General features: G+C 38.1%; 1 protein-coding gene across 1 annotated transcript in view; it reads left to right on the forward strand.

Annotated features, from left to right (window-relative positions):
• The first annotated feature begins 5,139 nt into the window (after positions 1-5,139).
• Positions 5,140-27,530, forward strand: part of LOC124173030 — a 43,096-nt gene continuing 20,705 nt past the window's right edge. The window contains exons 1-3 of the mRNA XM_046552557.1: positions 5,140-5,297; positions 12,855-12,929; positions 19,248-19,373. Of these exons, the coding sequence (XP_046408513.1) occupies positions 5,146-5,297; positions 12,855-12,929; positions 19,248-19,373 (353 nt within the window). The 5' untranslated portion in view covers positions 5,140-5,145. The remainder of the gene's footprint in view (positions 5,298-12,854; positions 12,930-19,247; positions 19,374-27,530) is intronic.

A 27,530-nucleotide genomic window follows, 5' to 3' on the forward strand; every position in this document is an offset into this window, starting at 1 on the left:
TGTTGACTTCATTGAGGATTCATTGCGAGCTTTGTCAGGCAAGGAATGAACCGGTTTTCTAGTGTTACTAAATCAAGCTGATTTTAAACACTCACTGGCAATATTTACTGTGATATTGCGGTGGATATTTTATATTTATGTTATATTCGCTATCGCTGATCGAATAGCTTCAGCGTTAATTGTAGAGCAATATACTTCGACGGATCGGCCAACTTACAAGAGAAAGTAAATTGACGTTCTGGGACGTAGATGTATTATCTAGCAGATGCTGCATAAATTATTTGGTATTAAACATTGCACTTATCCCGCATACATTTCCCTTTAACGATGTTGTTATAAAAATATTACGGGAGGTGGTAATGCTGTTCAAATTTCCCTCCCACTTGTACAATAGAAAATGCTGAAACTCGACTTCCAAACTGCGGCGAAAGTGGCGCCACTCCATTTGTTGCAATACTTTTGAATCCGACTGTACGTTATTACCAAGAACCTATTCAAGCGAATTTCATATACCGGAGATAATCCGGACGTTACAAGAATATGCTTCAATGAGGTTTGCTTTGACTTTTTCCGATCAAAGCTGAAGTTCTACCTTTCCTCGTTTTGTGCCAAAACTTATCATGTCACAATGATGGATGACACCACTTATGATCGTCACATAAATAAGGACATCCGCGGGAAAAAAATTTAAACACGCCTTTCAAAATGTTGAAACGACAGCAGTGGATCATATGCATTTAAAGGGATAATGTAAATATTTATTTGCCATTTCATGTGGATGAAAAATGTGCACTCAAATACGTTTGAACCCCTTTGCTCGGATTGATACTGTTTATCTTACCCTTAACCACTACGCCAATAAACACTTCAATATTTTTGGTGCAACAATATGAGTTTTCTTAAGTCATGCGTGGGAGGGAACCAGTCTTTAAGAGGTCATTTCTTTATCTCAAAGCTCCTGTTCTGGTAGCTTCCAAACAGCTACCTGAATTGGCCCCAACTGTATTCTTTACTAGGGAGTAGCTATGTCAGACTGAGAATTCATGGCAGCTTTATCATACCGGGTACGGAATATGAAAAATTTTTGTGCCAACTCAGTTTTACATCTTAAATACGTAAAATCGTCCGTTTCATTGCCTGCCCTCCAGCAAAATCATTATGTAGTTCCCGGCTGACCTAATGATACTTCTGAATTTGACTTTACCAGGGCCGTGGCATGGTGTGGCCGCACCCGGGGCGAGATTCTGCCAAGCGCCCCTCCCCTCCCCCGGGGCGACCGCACCACAACTTACACTCAAAACCAAACACAATAGGAGCGGCAGATGTTTACAGGAATACAGGAATCCCGAATCACCAAATAACAACTAACATATTTGTTTTTAACATTTATTCACAATCCACGTACACTATTGTTGAAAATATTTAAACCAAGATAATATACATATGTACCTACGAATGTTAAAGATAAAAGGAAATTTACAGAGGCACTAAACACTGAACGGCATTCGCCTGGCTTTTGCATAAGCAAATTTTATGAGCACATCCTTAAAATCTATTTTTCTCGCCAGTTCGTTTTCAATAGATAAGATGGCTAGTGAGTTTAGTCTTTTCTGTGACATCGTTGACCGTAAATACGTTTTTATAAGCTTTAGCTTGCTGAAGCTTCGCTCCGCACTGGGGACTGAAACTGGCGTGGTTAAAAATACTCTTAAGGCAATCCAAAGATTCATAAACAAGTCTTTGCTGTCTGTTCTCTTGATTGTTCGTAAGACTTCGATGGGATGAACTTGAGGTTCTATCAGTTCCAAGATGGTGTGGATATGTTGCAGTTCACAAAAAAGTTCATTGCCATTAATGTCTGAAGCGCCGTCAGTATTTTTTAACGTAGATTCAAGATTCAAACAATTTTGTTTCAGCATGTCCTTTGCTGGGAGGTTAGCCACATTGTACAGGAAGCTCCACTGTACATTATGGTTTTCAATTGCAGTTGACCTACTTTTCACTGACGTGCTAACTGTGTCCACCAGTGGATAAAATACCTCCCTCTTGAATGTCTCCGATGCAGATGCTTGCACTTACTCTTCCTCATTATTTTCATTAAAAAATAATCGTTTCTTTTTTCGTATTCTTTTTTCTTGGAAGACTGGTTCGATTTCTAGCTCTTCTGCTATCTCTTTCGCTGTAATTACCGCGTCAACGAATCCACTTTCCCGAAATTTCTCCAAGAAGTCTAAACAATTACTGATCTTCTTGGCAGCATCACTTACACTCTTAGCCTTCCCTTGAAGAGTTTTGCTGATTATGTTGGTTTCGAACAGCAAGTGATGCCATATGACTAAGCACACTAAGAAAGAAAAATCCTCCATCTGTTTGACCAAAGAAAGTGCTTCACTTGCGGTCTTAGGGTCATCCGTCTTCTCGTTCAGTTCGATCAAAGCATCCCGGAATTCGATGTATTGATAACGAAAAGCTTGAACTGCAGACATGCGGGCTTCCCAACGTGTCTCACATACTTGTTTCACAGTGAGATTCGTGACATCTTCACTGGTCACACACCAACGCTTTGTAGAGCCCGCACATATGGTGTAAATACGCTGAAGAACTCCAAATAGTGATGTTGACTTTACGGAGGATTTTGCTCCATCAGCAATGACCAGGTTGGGGCAATGGCAAATACAAGGCATGAAAAAGGCCAGAGGAAAGTCTTCATGCACACGTGCATGAACTTCTTTATGTATGCCTGCCATGTTGGCACCATTATCATAGCCTTGCCCCCGACAGTCTTTCATATTGAGTCCACACTCTGCGATTTCTTCAACTATAAGGTCAGTGAGCACTTCTCCGGTGGTTTCAGATGCTGCTCAGTATGAAGCTCTCCTCTATGTTTAAACCATTGTTTTCCTCGTTCACATAAGGAATCGTCAGAGACGTTTGCTCCTTATGGCTAATGTCTGGCGTGCAGTCAAAAATTATTGAAAAATATTTGGCATTCTTTATTTTCGTAAGGATTGTCTCATTTACAGAGTTACCTAACAGGTTAATAATTTCATTCTGACTTGATACACTTAATACGTGAAGCTTACTTTCATGGTTAGATATTCTACGTAAGTGTTCCAGTAAAAGAGCATAAAATTTCCCTAAAAGTTGAGCTAGGCCGAGAAAGTTACCATTGTTTTTTGTAAACAATTTGGAAGAGGAGCCTCGGAACGCTATATTATTTTCTGCTAAATACAAGATGATTTCAACTAACCACCGTAAATTGAGGTTCCCCCTTTAAGCCTTTTTTCAGCTGTACACCACTCGGCCATGCATTTGAAATGATCTGGTGACATTTCATGGGATTTCAACCTCTCTGTCATGTGTTTCCAATTATTGAAACCAATATTTTGTCAAAACTGTGATTTTGACGATGGATTAAAAATCCTACAGCAAAAGCAGTAAGCCGAATCATTTTTCTCGGAGTAAAGTAACCAGCGTCTCAATACTTTTTCGCAGTTTTCAGCGAAACGAAATCGGAAACTATTTGAAAAATGCTTGTTGTTTGAATTTCTTGGATACTGATGATCTTATTTTTTAAAAATTAGCTTGCAAGTTCAAAATTAGGTTATCACGCTGTTCCTTTAAGATTAACTCAGGCCATGTTCCTGGGTCGTACGATAAAGCCAAACTGTCACAATTTACGTTGGTGTCAGATTCAAACTCTAAAGTAAGATTTACTTGTTGGTCATCATCTCGTCCTACCTCAACACCTGTAGGATTGGTAGGTATTTCTTCGTTAGTCTCTGTAACACTGGTACTTGGAAAATCACAGTCAGGAACGGGTTCCACCGCTGGGAGTGGAGATGAAGTAACAAAAAAACTAGTAAGTTTTGGAACTTTAGACAGTAGAGCTTCACGTGCTAATTCATTTTCCTTATTTAATTTTCGCCGTTGAGCTCCCGACAATCTTTTCGACATTTTGGTCACTGGTAACTAACACATTAGAATAATACACGTAACACATCTGAGCGAAACTACCTCATCAATAAAACTATTGGAAACAATAAACAACGAATATGAAGGATTCAATAGCACGCCACTAACCGAATGACAGTGGAGTCGGCGTGGTAGGTGGATGCTCAAGCGATCATGCGTATTGGTAGGCCGGTAAGCCACGTGGGTTAGGGGGCGGGCGCTTCACGGTCGCGCAAGCGTAAACTACTCCTCCACTCCCTCATTTTACAACTACGGCTGCGGTTAGGGGGCGCACAACTGCAGTGATTGAATAGGTCCGTAGGGGCGCCACTTTAGAAAACGTAAACGAAAAGCACGCATATTCAATTACTAAATTTTGAAAAGATAATGACTTAAGATAACGAATAAAATAGTTATTATTGCAGAATGTTAATTTTGTTATTGTAAAAACAATTTTTTTTAAATTCTGGTTGTAAAAATTTTTGTTTTTCCTGCCGCAAGATTCCCGTTTCTTCTACCGCAAAATTCCCGTTCTCCCTACCGTAGCGGCGCCCCCCTGGCCGCGGAGCCGGGGGCGACCGCCCCACCCACGCGACGGCCCTGGACTTTACAACCATGATAAACCGTTAGACACTACTTTAAGAGAAAGATTCCTCAAAGATCTGATTTATGCTATAAAAGTAATTATTAATCAGGGATTTTTTCATATTTTACTCCTATGATATCCTGTTGAGTCATTTTCAACGATTGTATGCAAATAGTTGCATGCCTTTCTTGCCATATGAAAGTGATTTTTATTGTGCATGCCAGCAGAGTCACAATACCTGTGTATATCTCCGCTTCGGCGATTGGTACGCCAATGCACTTGAGAATTGGTGTTTTTGTCTCTCATGTTATCTCCAGCATACATCCACACATCCATACGTATTTTATGTACTAAGAAGGTAATAATAGAAGCTTAACTCCTTCGTAATTATAAGATGATTTGGCTTAAAAAAAGTATTACTATTAATTATCAAACATGTAGTTAATTGTGTAATTAAACATTTAACTAAGATATATCTAACGCATAATTAAATCGAACAAGATATAACAGTACCTTTTTCTTGAGATAAATAAACATTAATGAGTAAAAATCAATAACTCTTATTATTGTTACGATGTTTTTATTCCAAAAAGGTCGGCCTCTTGATGCTGTTCTCAGCTGTCTACCTGCTAGATACAGTGACAGATTGTAATTTGGCCTACCAATACATCCACCAAGGAAAGTTCCTCTACTTTTTCCTAACAATACTGTTTATTTTAGCACCTATGGTGGATGAGTTCATAAGCAGCGTTATTGTGTAAGTACAATCACAAGTGTTGTTGGGATGAACGGTTTAAAAAAAGTCTATCACAGTTATATGTTATAAAATTGGTAAACTATTTAATGAAACCTTTCATCTTCATAGCCGTTACTTTTAATATTTATCAGGCAACATTTTTCTTAGCTAATTCAAAATTCACTTTGTTTAATTTAAATTGTTATATTTTGGTGAGTGTTGATCTGTTTGAATATTTGCATGAGAAGCTTGTCCAATTGTCAAAAGAGGGGAATAAAACTAAATCTAAGAATGCAATTTAAGCCCGTATGACACTTTCCAATTAATTTGCCAATAAATTGCCGCCCAATATTGTTTGAAATATTGGGCGTTGCGTACCCTACGACACGCATCAATATGTTCACCAATATCAGCCGAAATATTGTTTTAATGTCCTGCTAGAAAATGTCATTGTATTTTGATGTTATTACCTTTTATAGAAATTTTTGGGATTTTTACGCTTCAATCAATAGTGAAGTAACTTCTTTTTTCCACATTTTAAAACCTTGAAAGCGAAAATTCGAAGAAAAAAATACATTTTTTACAGCCAAACTTGATGTTTTGCAAAGAGCTTATTGTTTTGGCCACTGGGAGTCAACAAAACTGATTACTGGTTGGAGATTGAACCGAAAGAAAACAGAACCTGTTCTTAGTTACAAATTGGGCAAGAAATTGTGTCCAGTATTGTGAAACGGATATTGGACTAGAAATTGGTGTGCGTCAGTTGGACCAAAATGCAATATCCAATTGATTGGCCAATAAATTTGGAAGTGTCATACGGGCTTCAGTGGATGATTGTGCTAGAATGTTCTCGATTCTGAGAAATCAAAAGAAGGGATTACACTCAAAAAATACTATCTTTGATTTACAATGCAATCGGTGTGGAAAAGGATCACACCAAATTTTACCACTGAGCAATGAATAATTTCGTCCTTAGAGAAGTTTGAAGGTTCAAATTGAATTTCGCGCCAAAAGCGTGTCTCTCGGGCGACGCCATGTTGATGACGTGTGAACTTCGTGATCTCTGCATTGTGTGCTTAGGGAGCACCTTGCAGTCAAGGTATTTGCGGGTATAAATGAATAGTTGATAAAACAGAGAATTTAAAATGGGTGGATGAAAACATTACGCGTTATGTTGTGTGCCGAGATTCAAATCTACGGTGTCTGTTGCGAACGAGGGGGCGGTCCGCCATTGCCGGATGGGGTTTTCGTTCGGTATACGGTGTCACACCGTCCACTGCGATTACGAACGGAGAGTAACCGCCAGGTGGAGAGAACTTCTCTGGGGGTCGGTGAGGAGCGATGCGGCGGAAGTGAGTATGAAAAATTCTGAGCTTCTTCAACTCGATAATGGTGTAGCCAATGGCAAGGGCTTGCGGTGTTCCAATTCCGCAGCAACTGTTTCTAGCAGACGAATATTTTGGCAAGAGTTGTTAACAGTCGATAAAGACAATAGTGGTATTTATGGATTAATAAGGATGTGTTCAACGTTAATTCACCTTAAAAGTTTAACAGATGAACGAATTTTGCTCTTTTATTTGTGCTTGTAGGATAAAAAGTTGAATAAAACAATAATTAGCAGTGACTTGCGGAAGATATCATCAAAAAATCACGTATGAGCAGACGCAGCTAGTGACAAATTGCATGGCAGACCATCGAAAAATTACGATAGAGATACCTTTAGGGCTAACGGGCAAGTTGAACCACCAATTCCATTAGAGCTTTGACCGAAATGCCCATTCTTTAAAAATATATGAAAATACACCACGAATACTTAGCTGGAGAGCCTTAATCACAGACAATATGACACTCAACATCTGTGAAATGACAAAATATCTGTTGCTCTGCATTCCTTTCGTGCAAGTGACGGGGTTTGGAAACCTAATGCAAATTCCAAGAGAACAAGAAATGCACTTTTTAAAACAATGAAAAATATTTTTTGGCTGTTATTTATGAAAAGCTATAGAGAATTAAAGAAATACCAGATGTGCACTTCTGGTTACAAGAAAATTTTATTTCAAGATAAAGTCACAGATTTTCACCATTTATTTGTTTTATTCACGGATACACAACCACAGCAAAACAAACTGCCCACAATAAACATATGAGATCGCGAATCGGTTCTGCGGCCAACACACAATATTTTTTTTTTTTTTTCACTATATAACCAACACATATTCTGACTTATTGGGCAAGAAAAGATAAAAGAGAAAAACCCTGATATTACAATATTTTAAGAATAAAAAAATATTTTTACAATTAGGAGACCTTCTGAGCCAAAACAGGCTCATCAGCAGGTTCTCCATAATTCATTTACAAGAAGTTAAAAACATCGAAAAACAATGAAAGAAACGATAAAAAACTTATGTCTTAAAATTAAAAATTAAAGTCCTCAAGTAGATAATTTAAAAGTTTACTTTTGACATCCGAATATGTGGTTAAACCATGCATTTCTTTACATCATATAGAACTTATTAGAACTTATTTCAATAATTCAGATAAAATCCGCAATCAATACAAGCTCAAACCATTATAAATAATGGGATATAAGCAAATACGATCGTAAAAAACTGGAAGTCACTACCAGTCTTACATAATTCATTACATCACGTAAACCTTCCAATCAAGAGCACGCCATGATGAAAACTACTATTAAATCACTGATATTAAGCCTCACATTGTCCCACGCAAGTGGCACAGGTGACTTTTCTCGCTACAATTTCTTGGTGCGATTGATGTAATTGTATAAACAAATTTCACACATGGCTTTGAACTTTAAACTTGATCGTGAAATGTAATCTCTACGGTAAATGACGAAGGTAAAAATGCCTCTGACAATTTTTACACTACTATTAGACACTTCTCGATAGCGTAAACCACTGTTTACAAACCAATCACAATAGAACACTGATAATTACAGCTCTTGGCAGATATTTGTCAACCGCGTCAAACTTTGTGCATTACAACCACTGGCACTGTGATTAACGGTAGTTCTCACGTTCAAAATAACACTATTTTGGAACGAAAGATGTTCGTAGATCTCTCCAAGTGGCGAACAACAGCTGTATTCACCTTACAATACAAGCATAGGCAGTCCTTAACGACGAACTTTCCAGTACCTATCAAGAAATGGAAGAAGTTTTTGCATATAAAAACATAGCGGGCATGAAAAACATCCAAACTCTTCTAATTAAATAATTGAATGAAGATCAACTTACAATAAACTTATCCATCTCCAACAGCTGTGGCTCAGACTGCAACAACCATGTTATTTAGGTATTATAAATTTTTTGTTCAGCTGCTCCATTTGTATATTTTATACCCTTACTCCGAAATTAATATTATAAAGTACACAAAATATGAAAGCTTCCGATTCTCTATCGTCGGATATTTTGTTTTAAAAAACGCCAGCTCGACCCAAAAAAGGTAAACAAGTCCGCCATTAGGGGTCGGTGTCAAACCGCCGGGGTAGCTGGCCGTGGTATCACACCAACCCCCAAGCCGTGGTGTGACACCGACCGGCGGCCATTCGTAATCGCTCGGGGGCGGTGAACGCGCTTCCAGACGGTATGACACTGCAGGGGGAGTCTCACCGCATGCGATGAGCCGATCTGAATAGGCCCCTACCTCTCGTAAAATGCCAGAAAAGAATGTTTTGTTTTGCCAAACGACCGAGATCAAAGAAAGAGGTAATACAACATTGCACGGAGACAGCATATTCCTTCGAAAATGGGCTGCTATAGAATTTGTGAGGACCATTTTAATGTGAGTCACTTGTGATTCTCAAAGAAATCACTTCTAATTTACAGTACTGCTTTTGTTGAAATTGGCCAAATATCGCAAATATTTCATATTTGCTAAAATATTTACGCACACAACGGGCAATATTACTTTGTAAAAGCAAATATATCATTCTGCTTCGATTTATGTTGGATTTTCATTATTTATTGTACATTTAAGGCATGTTCGCCCCGGTTATCGCTGTTTGCTTTTATCTTGCGCATAAAAAACCAACCATTGCAGCGGAAAGAGCATTGGACGATGGCTTACTGATATGTCATATTGTGCAATTAACGCATCATAGTATCAAATTCGCACTCCAGGAGAGACTACGATATCGTTTTACTCACATGAAGAAGAAATAAGCAAAATTAACACTGGGAGGTATTGCCAGGTTGATAAATAGAAGCACAAATAGTAAATTATAAGCGCGGATAAGTTTGCAAGTCTTACAACAAAACATAGAAACCGGAGGCAAGTACTTACCGAATGAATACTAGCAAATAATATGAAATTAAATTAATCGAAACAGAATAAGTGTTAAGTAATGCAATGTAATATGTGAATCCTTTCGCCAGACTTTCAACTGTACGTTAACGCCGGGATTTTATCCACATTTTACCACCAAGTTAACCACTTTCCCTAATCCCTAAAATGTAGCCATGTAGATAAAGCAATGACAACGACAATATAATGATAAAAAACCTGTAAACAAGTAAAAAACGAGAGAACGAGCATAAAAAATGATGAGTGATAGTCCAGATTCCTCAATCTTCACTACCCCAGCATCAAGCGTTGGCTATCAGACCACCACGGGCACAAATTTGTGCCTATAATAAGCTAGCACATATATCAACATAGGGTTAAATCCGGTAGAAGTTTGTATTTAATGTACACGAAATAATCATTACATCCTACATGAAAAACAATTATAATTAAAAATTGGCAGTTATAGAATAATTTATCCCATTGAGTGAATATATATTTATTCTCAAGCGGAATTCTTGAGGAACGCAGCTAAAAGCTACGGAAGGAGTAAATATATAATCTTCCTTAAAAAGTAAAAGTGGTGCCACAAACTTTGTCGTAAAACCTTTCAAAGTGACTGCGAGTAACTGACGTAAATATAAGTGAACTTACGGATATTTTCATATAAATAGTAATGTCTCTGAAATACTCCATTATTTTGATGAAACATTTGTATAATTTTTTTAAAGTACGAAACAGACTTGGAAAATTACCAGAAACATGGGTTGACCAAAGCGAAGTATCTGCTTATTAAACAATGAGCCAACGAAATTTTGATGCTAATTCTGATAGAAAAGGAGAGAGCTCCTTTCCTCCCTTCGGAGATCAAGAAAACAGGTAGAAGGAGAAACATATTGATTATGCTGATTTGTTATTTTATTTTATTATTTACATCCGGAAGCTAAAATCTGTCTTAAGTAAAAGACTTTACAATGGTATTTTCACAAATTGAAGCATCTAGGACAATTGCCATGATTACTGTTTCACTCGAAACTGTAAAAATTTCATTTCGATGAAATGATTGGTTTTCAGACAAAAAATTGTCCGCAGTCTCTCTTGATAGTAATAATACATTTCTGGAATCAGCCAGAACAAAATGAAGGTTTTGTTTCACCACGATGATAAACGTTTGGCCCTTATTTCCAGGAACCCAATGCATTTACGGCTTCTTCAAGCATTACTACGCGACATTCATGAGGTTCACACGTCATACAGCGTCAGCCTATAGGAATACATTTCTCGTCGTGGGCGTGGCTGAAGCTCCCCGCGGACTCTTAAAGTCACTTATCTCGGGAAAACACTGAATTTGAGCTGTGAAAATTGGCCTGTGGTTTTTTATTCACATCTTTTTGGTTTTAGATATCGAAGCCAATTTTTTATTTTGACTGTTCCCTCTTATTAATTCGCGATTGAAGTTAGCCAATTGCAACGCAGTGCGGGGCGAATACGAAAGTCTTCAAAGGGGCTGAGTTTTCGAACCGAAAGTGGTTTGGAAGCACCAGCCAGAGACAGTAAAAAGATTGAATTTACTCTCGAATCAACTGGAACATTTTACGCGACTCGAACGAAAAATCTTTGCACTGGAAGTCTCGCTTCTTGCCGCTTGCGCAACTGACACACTTATGTTCAATTTGGCTCGAGAGTAAAATTCAGTGTTTTCGCCAAGAGCACTGCATAGAGGAGGCCTAATGCTTCCCCTTGGAAAACTGATATCTGATGCCACTTCAATCGCATTTTTACCCTTTCTGATCCAGATCCGCTTCTGGAAGGAATTAAATTTCGAGACTTCTCATTTATAAAATGATTAATTTTTCTACTCCAGCATAATTATTGTGGCAGCTACATATTTTTGCCATTTAACTTTACAGCATAAAAGAACACGTTGTTTAACACTAGAATGACTGGAATAAGCCGCATGTCCTATTATGACCGCCAGCGGTCAATAGACCATTCACCCATTTCTTGTATTCTTTCATCCTTATTACCTCCATATTTTTACGTGAAAAGTGTAGAAGAGTTACAATTATGTTTTAAGGTTAGATGTAGCGCTAGGAAATACAATGAACTTTGCATAAAATATTAATTACACCAATTTTTTTAATATTAAAAAAAATAATACATCATGTGTTTTAAAATACAAGTAGCGTTATAAAAACGTTACCTGGTGTGATTTTCTGGTATAAAAATGTACATTAGAAAAAAACAAATCATAATGGAAAACTAAATCAAGGAAATGAGAGTCACTTTTGAGTAGTATTTGTGCGTGGTAAAGTGCACGCGGTGATATTTGACGAAATTGATACCAAGGATCAGGAAAGAGATCTAAATTACGGTATTACATTAATCGAAAACGGCCAATTGACCGCTTGCTGTCGTCATAGGCAAAATCTGACACTTTTCTGGACATGGATTTTTTCCACACAAATAAACTTCATTTTCAGGTTATTTGTTCCGAAATATCAAAAGTCAAAAATCTCAGCGTTATTGGTCGGAAAATAACGTAATGGCGCGCGATATAAAAATACCAACGGTCAATTGACCACCTCCTGCCCTTCTAGTGTTAAATTTTTCCTGAATAGAGCTGAAAATGTATACGTTTTTGGTGTTGATTACACGCAAAAATGGATTATAATGGGTTAATAGGTTTTCAAAGTTGTCCGAAGTGTGGTGATGAGTGCAATGTTATCCAACATTTTACATTCTAATATTTGTAATTGCGAGGAATAATGGAAAAGTTATGAATTTGTTAGTTTACATCATCATTTTCATAAATTTCTGTTAACACCACTAATTGTATCTAGTTATCTCCCCGTGAAACTCGGATCAATTTGTCCGTCAGCGACGCGAGTGGCGACTTTTGCAACCTCATTTAAATGCAATGTGGATGCCAACAGATTCAGAAGCTGACTAGAGGAACCTCATTTGTAATACTCGTGCCCCATTTACATGATTTTTTTCTTTTTTTCCGATTTCGTGAGACCTACCTCTATATTGACGGAAGTTACATGCTTGGCCTCAGGACCCGGACACACCTTTGATTCGTCCCTGATGCTAGAGCAATCACAGCACATACTTTAAGTTGCTTCCACTTGGGTCATTGAACTTTCTATGTGCGGATTCTTTCTTTTTACATAAGACACTCCTTTCCTTATGAAATTTCTACTCTGATTGCTTGAGAGTTGGACCAATAAATTAATGAATGCAACTCACAAATTTTCCCTCTCTTTTCAGGAAACTGTGGGGAGGGAAGTCTTATTTATCATGGACGAGTATATTCACTTTTGTTTCACTTCAAATATTTGTAAGGTATGGACAGAAGATTTTTTGTTTCTCTTCCGTTAATTATTTATACCGGTTGTATCAAATGGGTTTGCGGGTTCTATAAAATTTTGTACGAATTATATACAAAAATGGTGGCATTGAATAATACATTTAATAGAAATTGTTTACGGCTCGTGCCTACTGTCTATCTAATGCATGACTCGACATCCTTTCCCAAGCGGTAATCAAAATCCCAACAACATCCAGAGAACATTGCCGGCGTTGATGCGTTTGCATGGATAATGCACGTCCGTGCATTATCCATGCAAATCCAATTTATGTTGCATGAATTTCTGTCAAATACCGAAAGAACCTGCTAAAAGACGATACAGCGATGTCTCAAAGTTGACGTGGAGGTATTACAATACAATAATACAACACCTCTAAGATATTTTCACCATAACAAATGAGAAATTATACTTGTGCTAATTATGGTTTTTGGTAATCCCCAGTTCTATTAACCTTTCATCTGTGCTCTTCAGTTCTATACTGAGCATGTGTTTCCTAAGAATATGTTCAAATACTTTTAAGGAAATAAGTGATACTTCTTGAATTTATGCTAAAAGGCAATAAAAAGAACAATTGAATTGACTTTTTCCAAAATTTATTTAATGAACCATAATTGTATCTAGACTACGTCTTCTCGTTCCACTCCTAAGTTTAATACGATTTGAATCTCATCTATTCAATATTAATTGAGAATATTAAGTTTATTACAACCTGATATGCATGTAACGTCATTTTTATCACTCGTTGTGGATGTTAAAATAGGATATCTATATGAGGTTGTAAAATTATCCATCGAGTGATAACAATGTCTTTTGGACAAATCAATCTTATTTCTATATCAGATGGATACTGCTCGGGTTTAGTAGAGCAAATTGCCCCAAGTAAATTAAATGAATTACATCACGTTAAATATTGAAATGCCCATTAGATAAAAATGTTTTTCACATCCGAGGGTTACTGCAGAGTTCAAGAATATAGTTTTTTGACGAACTATTAAGTATGGTTTTACATTGTTTGTCGTGTTATTTTGACTCGTTTTTTACCAACGGAAGCTTACATACTGTTGTTATCATTATTATTAGAAATGGTAGACAATTATCTGAAGGAAATCAAAAACAAGATAAATACAAGAATTCAATTATTGTTAAGGGGCCCATTACGATCGAGCGGGCGGTGCGCTACAGCCGGGCGGAGTTTTCGTTCGGTATACGGTGTCATACCGTCCCTTGCGATTACGAATGGGACGGTCGGAGAGTCACCGCCAGGCGGAGAGTACGTGTCAGGGGGTCGGAGGGGAGCGATGCGGCGGAAGTGACGTTTGTATGAAACATTCTGAGCTCCTTCAGCCCGATAATGGTGTAGCCAATGGCAAGGGAGTGCGGTGTTCCAATTCCGCGGCAACTGTTTCTAGCTGACGAATATTTCGGCAAGAGTTGTTGGCAGTTGATAAAGACAATAGTGGTATTTATGGATTAATAGGGATGTGTCCTTCGTTAATTCACCTTAAATGTTTAGCAAATGAACGAATTTTGCTCTCTTATTCGTGCTTGTAGGATAAAAAGTTGAACAAAACAATAATTGGCAGTGACTTGCGGAAGATATCATCAAAAAATCACGTATGAGCAGACGCAGGTAATGACAAATTGCATGGCAGACCATCGAAAAATTACGTTAGAAGTACTTATAGGGCCAACGGGCAAGGTGAACCACCAATTCCATGAGAGCTTTGACTGAAATGCCCATTCTTAAAAAAATATATGAAAATACACCACGAATACTTAGCTGGAGAGCCTTAGTCACAGACAATATGACACTCAACATCTGTGAAATGACAAAATATCTGTTGCTCTGCATTCCTTTCGTGTAAGAAACGGGATTTGGAAACCTAATGCAAATTCAGAGAACAAGAAAGGCACTTTTAATAATAATGAAAAATAACTTTTTGGCTGTTATCTATCAAAAGCTATAGAGAATTAAAAAAACACAAGATATGCACTTCTGGTTACAACAAGATTTTATTTCATTATAATGTGACAGATTTTCAGCATTTATTTGTTTTATTCACGGATACACAACCACAGAAAAACAGACTGCCCACAATAAACATGTGAGATCGCGAAACGGTTCCGCGGCAATCACGCTCACAGGCTACAACTTATTTCAATATTTAAGGTAAAATCTACAATCGATACAAGCTCACAGCATAATAAATAATGGTAAATAGGCAAATACGATCATCAAAAACTGGAAATCACTACCATTCTTATATTCATCACGTAAACTTTTCAATCAAGAGCTCGCTATGACGAAAACAACTATTTAATCACTGATTTTAAGCCTCACATTATCCTACGCAAGTGGCACAGGTGACTTTTCTCACTACAACTCCTTGGTACGATTGACAAATTTCACACATAGCTTTTAACTTTAAACTAGATCGTGAAATGTAATCTCTACGGTGATTGACGAAGGTAAAAACGCCACTGACAATTTTTACATTGCTATCAGACACTTCTCGATAGCGTAAACCACTGTTTACAAACAAATCACAATGGAACACTGATAGTTACAGCTCTTGGCAGATATTTGCCAACCGCGTCAAACTTTGTGCATTACAACCACTGGCACTGTGATTAACGGTAGTTGTCACATTGGAAATAACACTACTTCGGCACAGAAGAATTTCGTAGAAATCTCCCAGCAGCGTGCAAAAGTAGTATTCACCTTGCAATACAAGAAGTTGTCACGTTGAAAAAATAATATTTTGCCACAAAAGATGTTTGTAGAAATCTCCAAGAGGCGAGCGACAGCTGTATTCTCCTTACAATACAAACGGTAGTTGTCACACTGAAAATAACACTACTTTGGCACAGAAGATGTTCGTAGAAATCTCCAAGCAGCGAGCAAAAGTAGTATTCACCTTGCAATACAAGAAGTTGTCACGTTGAAAAAATAATATTTTGCCACAAAAGATGTTTGTAGAAATCTCCAAGAGGCGAGCGACAGCTGTATTCACCTTGCAATACAAACTGTAGTTGTCACACTTAAAATAACACTACTTTGGCACAGAAGATGTTCGTAGAAATCTCCAAGCAGCGAGCAAAAGTAGTATTCACCTTGCAATACAAGAAGTTGTCACGTTGAAAAAATAATATTTTGCCACAAAAGATGTTTGTAGAAATCTCCAAGAGGCGAGCGACAGCTGTATTCACCTTGCAATACAAACTGTAGTTGTCACACTTAAAATAACACTACTTTGGCACAGAAGATGTTCGTAGAAATCTCCAAGCAGCGAGCAAAAGTAGTATTCACCTTGCAATACAAGAAGTTGTCACGTTGAAAAAAATAATATTTTGCCACAAAAGATGTTCGTAGATCTCTCCAAGTGGCGAACAACAGCTGTATTCACCATACAATACAAGCACAGGCAGTCCTTAACGACGAATTTTCCGGCACCTATGAAGGAATGGAAGATGTTTTTGCATATAAAAACATAGCGGACATTAAATCATCCAAATTGTTCTAATTAAATAAATGAATGAGGGTCAACTTACAATCAACGTATCCATCTCCTACGGCCGTGGCTCAGACTGCTACAACGATGTTATATAGGTATTATAAATTTTTTGTTCAACTGCTCCAGCCGGCTCCAGTTTTATATTTTATACGCTTAGTCAGACATTAATATTATAAATATCACAAAATGTGATAGCTTCCGAGTCTCTATCGTCGGATATTTTGTTTTAAAAACGCCAGCTCGACCCGAAAAAGGTAAACAAACGTCCGTCATTAGGGGTTGGTATCTCACCACCGGGGTAGCGTAGGTAGGGTACGTATGACACCGCAGGGGGAGTCTCACCGCACGCGGTGAGCCGTTCGTAATAGGCCTCTAAGTATGATTGAAACAGACATTCATATGTATATGCTTTCAGGAATGTAATTATATACCGTTTGATTGTGGTGAATTTCTTTATTTCTCAATTTTGGTGAATTAAAATCATTTTTTCCCTTGAAGCAATCTTCATTTTTGTAATGATGCTCTCTTTGTAATGGGTACTCTTAGTTTTGAATACAACGCAGATGATTAGGTTCATTGACTTCTTTGACGTCAGCTTTAAGGCTGCTTTCTAGTATGATGGAATTGAACTCCCTTCGAAAGCATTAGCTGATGGAAATAATCTTACAAGAATATGCAGTAAATTTTTCACTAAAGAATTTCAAATTTTGACCGCTAGAGTTCAACAAAAAAGCGCATGGAAGTCATTCAAAAATGCAGGTAAAGGTTTTCTGGGAAAGAGAATGGCTAAATGTCATCGCGATCTCATGGAGAATGTAATAAAATTGCACAAAAATGGGCTACTCTACGTATTCAAAACAAATCACTTCATCGGCTCACACCTGGACTTTTTTCCTACAAACCTTGCTGCCGTTTCCACTAGAATATTTACTGATGCACAAACGGCACCAAGAAAAGTTCAGAAACATGTTATCAGATTAGTGGTGAACACTGAAAAGGGATTCGTCAGAAGCTTAATAAGCAACTAAATTCCGAGTAAGTACCCATTTTTCTCATTATTCTAATTCACAATTTATTTAATTAAACTCCCTTGAATCCCAGTTGAATCCAATTGTCCTAAAAACTTAACATGAAAGAAAATATCTGGGACCAGTTTCGGAACCAGACCAAAAAATACCAAAGGATGACCCAAAAACATGGTTAGAACAGAAAAAATTATTTTTTGGTTGATAAGTGATTTCGATTGAATTGCAAACATCATGATCTATGGCTATCATTATGATTTCAACCACGAGTATATATGGCTATTTATTGAGTATCTTCCATAATATGAGTAGAGATTTTTAGCAACGGAAATTTGACAGTTGTAAGGATAAAGTACAACCTGTGCCACTTCCCCTGCTTACTACCACTCTTTGAATTAACTAGCTTAGAAATGCATGTGCAGACGCAGATTGAGTCATTAATTAAAAAAAATAGTTGCTTAAATATTCGGTGTTAATTTTTTCTTGAGTCAACTATATCTATTATGTTGATGTTATCAATTGACCTTTCACAAAATAAAATAAATTAAAATTTTCTCAGATTGGAATCCCCCCCCCCATAACTTCACTGTATAAAATGCGCGTGAAGTATTCCTACTCAGCTACGGAGCCACATACACATTCCGTGTACACAGTGAGTCCAAATTTCATTCTGAAGAGAGAGAATCCTCGCCACCGAGCTCACAAGAAAGCTCCGACTGCCCAACCTGTTCGTGGACGTGAGTTTCCTCAGTGCTCTATCCGCTAGGGCATTTGAGCCTGTATTTTGACTCCTGTCTCGCTAGCCCGGTCGCCCGCGCGTCCGTCCTCGTCGGCTCTTGTCGGCGTACTGGTGAGAGATGCATGCTACCATATGTGCCAACCTTCCAAGTTTTTACCGACCCTACCACATCAGTTAAGTGGGGCTCTTGGGTGTCTTCATACTTTTGAAAACGATTGTACCTAGTATGTTCGCATGGCAGACTGCTGTGAACGTACTTTTCTTCCTCCCTGCCATGCACTATCGCAAAAGCACTTCGAAGGGTCCCAAATCCGGGAACCTTTCCTCGACGAGCAAACCCACGCAGGGCCGTCTCTTGGATCCCTCCGAGCGGGGGGGCCTACCTCCCGAAAAGTGACCGCTCTGACTGCAATTTGAAAATCAATCAATTCGATCATTTAAAAATATTGTTTACATCGTACTCCTACCAATGAAGCAATCAAATACGTCTTTGAACCGTGTTTCTGCGATACTAAATAACGATTTTGTTAAATTTGCAAAAATTGCCATTTTCCGGTGGTCCTCTCCCATGTGTTTAGCAAAGTTAACAAAAACGTTATTTTTTATTGCAGAAACACGGCTCAAAGACGTGCTTGATTGCTTGATTGGCAGGAGTGCGATGCAACCAATATTTTTTAATGATCGGATTGATTGATTTATTTTCAAATTGCAGTCAGAACGGTCACTTTTCGGGAGGGAGGTCGATAAGACGGGCCAGCAAGGGTGAGCTAGTTGAGGATAGGGTCGCGGATTAGCGACCCTTTGGAGGGTGTACCACGCCCATTATTGAAATATCTGCTCCATGGGCACACGAAACGCATTTTAACCTTTTCGCCGCATGTGAGTAGGTCTTCGGAGATTGAAAAGCTGCGAAAGGGCTAAAAAGGCTCCATTGAGAGGAAGTCATTCATAAGGACATATGATGTTTTATTAGGTAATTGCTAGTTAACTAATAATTGAACTTTTGATTTCAGATCAATCCGGAGCCTGCGCTATGCCTATTACTCGAGGGTACGGTTTGACAAAGACCTGTGCATCTTCTACTCGGAGCTGAACCGATTACGATGCGTTCATTTCGAGGGCCAGCCGAAGGATCCAAGGTGAATACCATAGTCATAAGTTTAAATAATTTGAAATTTGTATGCTGGAAATATATTTGACTATTTAAGGTTGTGATTTGCCGTGAAATTATCATTACGCTCATTTCTATTTGATATTTGGAAATACCATGATATTTATTTTGGAAATTTTACACATTTTAAGTGTCCATTATGACAATAGTCCACTATTTAGGGTCTATGTTCTGCCACCGGACTTTAAAAACTCTGCTAATTGGAGGTGTCTGCTATTTGTAAGAGTCCGCTATTTGGAGGTAACCAGCATGAAAGGATATTGGGACAAAAATATACATTACCTGCTGTTCGTCATTAAGAGTGTCCGCTACTTGAATGTGTCCGTTATTGCTGGTTATAGAGGGAGAAACATGGATTTTCTCTCGTCCACCTCCGTTATTTAGAGTGACTGCTATTTTGAGGTGGTAGTTCCATAAAGGTCTACGTTCTGCTGCTGGTACCTAAAAAAAACTTGATGGAATGTGTGAATTATTGAAGGCTAATGAGGTGGAAATAATGATTATCTGCCGACTGCGTCTGTTAATGAAATTTTTTACTATATAGAGTTGTTAGTTCCACAGCGAGCAATGTTATTCTGCGCGGACCAAGAAAACTTCCCGGTCATGGAAACTGCCCTCTTTTGAAGATGTCTGTTAAGTCTTTCGATTCGGTAGAAATCTTTTCTTAGCATGAATTTTGAACTTAGCCCTAAGAGATTCTTCTGTCCCCTCCGTACGGATCATTTTTAGGACATTTGTGACGAATGTCGTCGCGGATAATCACACACTCTCATCACAAACCTTTTTTGACCTTTCCTAGCGGGGATTCCACATCATCTTGGACTCCGAGGGCATTTGGGTTCCCTCCTTTCGGGGTTTATAACCCTACCAGCGGAATCGGTTCGCGGTCAACTCATGCTTTTTTTATATGACTACGTTCTATGTTCTCGCTAAAATTAATTAATTTTACTTTCTGATGATTATTTTATATCTTTCTGGTGATATCTATTATCCAGATATAAAGTGAATGTGGCCATATCGTATCCACATGCTAGCCGCGTCGCCGTACTCTCCGCCCGGCGGGGATTAGCATCGGAGTCCACGGCACGTCAATGCCATATCTTCATGAAATGACGTGGTATAAGTCTCTTGGAGGAACGCGGTGGAAGTATCTACTTTTTTCCACGTTTATGTAAAAAATTGACTGAAAATGGGTCCGCATTTCTTATTATAAATCTGAAATTAATAAAACCAAAAAAATATTTAAAAATAACCTCCAAATGGAAGAAAGAGAAATGATTCTTAACATAGTACAAAATTATTGTTATTAAAGAAATCCGAAATCCACTTCTCGAGGATGAAGTGGAAGACTATTTTCATAAAAAAATCAAGGGTGGTCGTTTTTCGATAGATTTGTTCATTTTTGACTTCATACATATTTTTATTGAGTGAGAACAGGAAAGATAAGATTGAGAAAGTGATGCTGAATTGCTTAATTTTTTAGCTCAAATAATCGATTTTGAGGATTTTGGTCATCTATTTTCGATTTCAGCCCACTTCGCGTCGGTTCAGAATTATGCGTCAAGAAAGCTATATTTACCTGATGTAAATATTATGCATTAACTGTTATTTACAGTTCCTTTCCCCTTCCTTTGTAACCAAGACAACAGTTGAACAAACTTCAAGATGTTTGCAAATTCCAATCAACCAAGAAATAGAACAATTTCTCGACTAACCGCCAACCATTTTCCAATTGTGTTCTTTGGGTACCTACATTTAACTCTGTATTTCACTAAAGGAATCGCTTAACAATTAAATGTGGTTTCAATGTAACCGCTGGAAAAAAAATTATAAGACGGACATTTCGAATATCCATGGAACTCTTTAGCTTTCCAATAAACATATGTCACAGAAAGGCTATGCATTATATAGGAATATTTTTTCGTTGTATGAGTACACAATGGACATGCGGTTCTGACAATACTTATTTACTGCAAACAGTGCCAACTATAGACTTATAAAAACCCGCTGAACTATCGGAAAAATCATATGGTGGACATCTTGCAAACTCCTGTGGGTTATCAAACCTTAAGTACACAACTCTAAACCCTACCCTCTGGTGGTTTACAGCATCAAAGTATCTCTCTATTGTTACAGAAGAAGTACAAATTTAATTGTGAAATGGCTTTCATTTACAAATATGTTGAACAAAGATTACATGTGCTAAAGGATGTCGTTTTTATGTTTTAAATAGCCAATGGACGTCTACTTACGACACCAAAAATTTACTGTGTACAATACCGATGAAGTACTTCTCATAACCTGCTATACTATGAGAAAGTATTGATATGGCGGAGATTTTGTTACTCCTGTGTTGCCTTACGTTTCATAATTTGCAAATTAACGAGAAATTAAGTCTTTCAAATGTCGAGTTTTCTTTCCTTAGCCACTGAATGTGTGCTTACGATAAGATATGCGTTCAAGGATCCCTCTCCAGCTCCACCAGAAGTAAAACTTTACTTGTTTCAACCTTAACTTAACAGCTCAAATCCCCCTCCCCTAGTGGTTCCTAGTACAGAAGCCTCAAGGTATATCTATAGCTACACAAGAACTACAGAATAACTTGTTTCCTCCTGAACTAATTAACTGTAAACCCACTCCTCTGTTGCTTCCCACCGTAACACCTTCAAATACCCCCCCTTATGATCCATAATAGGCATACATGTTTTCATCAATAAAATCGGAAGAAATAAAAACCATGGAAATTCCTTCGGGTTTGCTTAGGTTCGGTGAATTTCATCATAAGATAAAAATCTTCCATTTTCAACAGCTTCCGGCCCTCAGAATCATGTGGCCCCAAAATATGCGTGCGATTCAGTCCGTTTTAGCTAATGTGGAATCCTATACTTATGGCCCCATATGTCTGCTATTCAATTCCTTTTATTTTTTGTGCATACAATTCTAAACCGTCTCCTCCTGGTGGATCGCAGTATTGAAGCCTCAAATAATTCTCTTTGGTTACAAAAGAAGTAAAAAAATTGCTCGTAACCACGTAACCCATTCCCTTATGCCGGAAATATCGATGGCTAAGCTGTAACAACACCTATCTCAAAAATAGCAAGAGTTATTCTTTTCTTGTATTTTATTTTTAAAATTTATTACCCTTTGCTTAAAATCTCAAAGCGGCCGAATGTGAGATGCGTGTTTTTAGAACTTAGATATCTATATGGGCAGGACGTTTCTTGACGCAGAGACGAAAGCAGCAAATTTCTGTCGGATATATTTTTACGCAGGGGAATGAATGCCGAAGAAATATGTTTCCTTGATCTTCTCGTTTTATGATGGTCACGGGTTCGCGCAGTTTTAGTTTTGGGACCCAAAAAGCAGGATTCGGACCATACCCTTGAAATCTTGGAGCAGATGTCTGGACCCCTCGTCTTATATTACTCCGCTTTGTGGTAAGGGGCCGCGGTCATTCAATAGTAGGGATTACACTACCAAATATTATGTTTGAATTATACTGCTATGGGTGTCAGAAAGGCTCTGACCAAATTTTACCGTTGAGCGCTGATTAATTTCGCCCCTAGATCAGTTTAAAGTTTCAACTTGAATTCCGCCTCAAAAATGCATTTCTCGGGCGACGCCATGTTGATGACGTGTGAACCTCATGACATCTGCATTGCTTGCATAAGGATTGTATTGTCATATACGTTATTTCGTGTATAAAGTAATATTAGATAAAACGGAGAATTAAAATGAGTGGGAGGAAAGCATAAGTACACTGTCGTGTTCCGAAATGTGAATTTACCTCTCGTTAAACACCAGAAAAGTATTTCTTGTGGTGCCAAACGATCTAGACCCAGGAAAGCAGTGGTACGACGCTGCACGGAGACTGCATCATCCTTCAGAAATTGACTGTTATAAAGTCTTGAGGGCAATTTTAATATAAGTCACTTCTGCTTCTCTAACGGATTTAGTTTCCATTATTACTTTTGTTGTCTTCGGCCACACATCGCAAAAATGTCGTATGTGCTCTAATATGTAGGCACTCAAGGGGAAGGGGACAGTATCTCTCGAGCCACCGAGCCGAACGATTGTCTCTCTGTTCTAACATAAGCGAGTTATGCCGAACTGTGGAACTTGTGGCTGCCCAGTGTAGCGAGGTGGCTCCCTCCAATACAGTGGTTGCTTGACTCTACATCACCTGCACTGCAAAAATCTCACTGAAGAAGATGTAAGAACGCTTGAGGACCTGCAGAAACCCTGGTCATGTGACCTATGCCTTGGAGGGAATAGAGGATCTCGACGAGACGACACTCCCATTTGAAGACCTGCTTACTCCTCTCCTGCTGTCACGGATCGCAGTACGCAAGCTGAAATATCACTAGGAGCAGACCAAGATATCAGATCTGCCAACGATGGAGCTTCGGAACGTACTGCATGAGACTCTGAAAAAGGTGGATGAAATCAAAGAAGACCAAGTGTCATTCACTGAAAAATTAAGTGAAAATTGTGCTCTAGTCACTACCCTATCAGCCAATTTTGATATGATTGAGAAGAAGTTGATATGTGTTAAGGAGCTAACAAATACACTTCAGGGTAATGTGGATGACCTTGAGAACAGGTTGAAAAGACAAGAACAAGAACTTCTGAGAAATAGTGTTGAAATAAGAGGTTTGCCATTTAAAGTTGATGAAAGTGCCGAAAGTATAGTGCTGAACATTGGTTCCACTCTTAATGCTCCTTTAACCGTTGAGGATATAGATTGCGCGTTCAGACCACGACACCGCAACATGACTTCCAATCCTTCTCACCCACCACCTATTATCGTACACTTCATCCGGCAAAGTAAAAGAAACGAACTAATACTCAAACGGCGGACGAGGAAAACTTAAGCAACAGAGATATGGGTTGGTTCTCTGCCTCAACGCAAAACACGCAGTCAATCTTCATTGATGAGGCCCTCACCCCATTCAACAAAAAAGTCTTTGCGTCCGCCAGAGACTTAAAAAAGAAAGGCAATTTAAAGTTCGCTTGGGTGAGAAATAGTATACTTATCTCGCTAGGAAATCTGAGGGTTGTCCCGTGACAGTTATAAATACCGAAAAAGACTTGGAAGGTTTTTATAAGAGATTCATCCAGTGCTCAAATAATTAATATCAGGGCCCCTAATTCGATATCAAGTTCTCCAATTGAAGCCAACTCAAAATCCCCCTCTGACTCGTTATGTACATCTCTTGTAAATGCCCAATCGCTACCCGCTCACATCGAAGATTTCAAATTGTGTTATTCCTTCAACCATATGCATGTAATCGGTGTGAGCGAGACCTCGCTTAAGCCAACCATTAAATCAGTGACTGTTGTTAAGTCTGATTATACATTATTCAGACACATCAGAGAAGAAAAACGTGGAGGAGGAGTTGGTATATAGGTATGTGCACACCTCTTTAAGAGCTAAGTGTATTGGCCGTTCAACCAATAGTATTGAATCCAAACTGGAGTTTATTGCTATAGAAATTAGCTCTTTTTATTTTTAAATGAAGAAAGCGGTAGTTTTTAACCCACCAAACTCATATAAGTTGTCAGACTTTGAGTAATTTTTGACTAATAAGGTACCAATGTATGAAAACGTGATATTCGTGGGAGATTTGAATATTGATATAGCAAAGAAGTGTGTAAATAGTGATCGGTTGCTTAGTGTAATTCAAGGTAGTAACCTCAATATTATTCTTACAGCTCATACCTTTCACAAAAAGTCTACAAATACTAAACTAGATCTGATAAGTGTTGACGAAGCCAAAAAAGTATTCTCCTGTGGGCAAACATCGGACCCCCCAATGTCTGGCCATGATCAATTGTATATTGTCTATAAGGTCACAGCCCCTGATTTCAATCCAAAAACGGTCACCTATAGAGATTTTAAGTCATTCCATCAATTTTATTTTGTAAAGGTCATTCACGAATGACCTTTACAAAATAAACTGGTGTCGTATCGGTGAACTCGACTCGATCGATGAAAAATTGGAGACATTAAATTCTCTGGTCCTTGAAACTCTCGACATTCCATCTCCCATTAGGACTGCTCGAGTTACTCACCCACCAAAACCTTGGATTTCAACAGAAATAAAGCTTGAAATTAAAGAAAGAAACATAGCTCGAGCTAAGTTTAGACGCCACAAGGACCCGGTCGTATACGCCAAATACAAAGAACTACAAAAGCAAGTTAAATATATGACTCGTAGGGCCAAAAGCGAATACTTCCAAAATACCATTGGAATGCAGACTGGTACAAAAACAATGTGTAAAACTATTCGTGATCTTGGTGTAATACAGCCAAAACATATGAATGTCATCAACATTAATATAGATAAACTCAATTATTATTTTCTATAAAAGAAATTAACCAGGAATGCAATGTGAGCAACGTCCTAGAAGGTCATATAAAAAACAATGTCTCTGGAAACCAGTTTAATTTCTCCCACATTTCTTCCTTATTAGTCACGACAGCATGCAAAAACATCACAAGTGCAAAAGGTCATGGCGAAATAATATATCCGCAATAAAGATGGCTCTTCCGGTGATACTTCCTGCGCTTCTAAATATTTTCGATGCATCTCTGGAAACAGCGCTATATCCAACTTTATGGAAACATTCCATTATATGTCCAATCGCAAAATGTACTGAACCTACTCATCCGTTAGACTATAGACCAATAGCAATCATTTGTGCTTTTGCTAAGATTAAAGAACGTGTGGTATTTGAACAAATAAATAGGTTTTTCATTGATAGTCACATATTACATTCATTACAATCCGGCTTCCGAACAGGGCATAGTACTCAAACTGCACTATTGAACATTACGGAAGGTATAAGAGGGGCTATGGAAAACCGAGAAGTCACAGTCCTGGTACTATTCGACTTTTCAAAGGCATTTGATATGGTAGATCATGAACTGTTTCTTCACAAACTGACGAAATATAACTTCTCAAGTAGTTCAGCAAATTGGTTTCGATCCTACCTCAGTATCCGAACCCAATCAGTGATTGGACCTAATAACACACTTACTAACTGGATATATAATTCCAGAGGCGTCGTTCAGGGATCAGTCTTTATCCCTATTCTTTTCTCTCTATTCATACATCATCTCCCTGAAGTCATAAAACACTGTAAATACCATCTCTACGCTGATGATTTCCAGATATATTTCCACTCGTCAACATTCCCGAGCAATATTATCTCATTTGTTATCCCTTTACTTGAAAAAAAGACCTCGCTACTCAAAACTTGTAGATTAATATCCGACAGTTGGGTGGATCCAGTGGGATAGCCATGAACTACGTTAGGGGAGATTTTAGAAAAACGGGGTTCTAAGTTTTATTTTTAACTCCTTTTAACACTTTTTGTGATAGAAATAACTTCATTTATCAAAGAAGTACTTTGTAAATTCATGATTTTTCAATATTTTGTTTGCCAACTGCCTCAATTTCAATCTTTTATGAAGATAAATAATTGTGTTTTATATTTTGGCGGTGGGGGTTGGTCCAGACCCCCCAGGCCTCCCGCCCTCGCTACGCCATTGCACATATGTGTGTTATTTCATTAGTGTTATAAAATTGCATCATTTTGAATTTAATTTATTATCTAAATAAAAATACTGCTACAAAATGATTTTTTCACCGAATACGTTATTATGGTAAAAGTAGTTTTTTGAGTTGGGTGTGAACTTTTTTAAAAAGAAAATATAAATAATGTCTTTTTCTTTAGTTTTGAACAAAAGTTCATCCATTCATAGCACAGGAGCATGGGGTTATAAAAAAGTCATAACCCTAGGGTACAAAGTAATATTTTGCATTTGGTAGGCCCTGGTTTTTATTTGAGTATGTTTTGGTGACCGCGCCTACCAGTAGACCCAGAATTAGGGGAGGCTATTTTCCATTTCGTAGCATCTGGTGCCTCAATAACTAAATCAACAACTAATGTTTTCTGACAACCTTTTCCATTTCTGTCTTTTGTTGTACGTTGGTGACGTGCATCACCATCTCCTCATAACTCAGGAGCCACACCGACATCGTCTTCATCACGTAACGTATCACCGGAACTCACAGAATCCGATAGACGCGGCCTTTTGGCGAAATGGACTGTCAAT

This window comes from Ischnura elegans, assembly GCF_921293095.1.
Source record: "Ischnura elegans chromosome 13 unlocalized genomic scaffold, ioIscEleg1.1 SUPER_13_unloc_4, whole genome shotgun sequence".
NCBI lineage: Eukaryota > Metazoa > Arthropoda > Insecta > Odonata > Coenagrionidae > Ischnura > Ischnura elegans.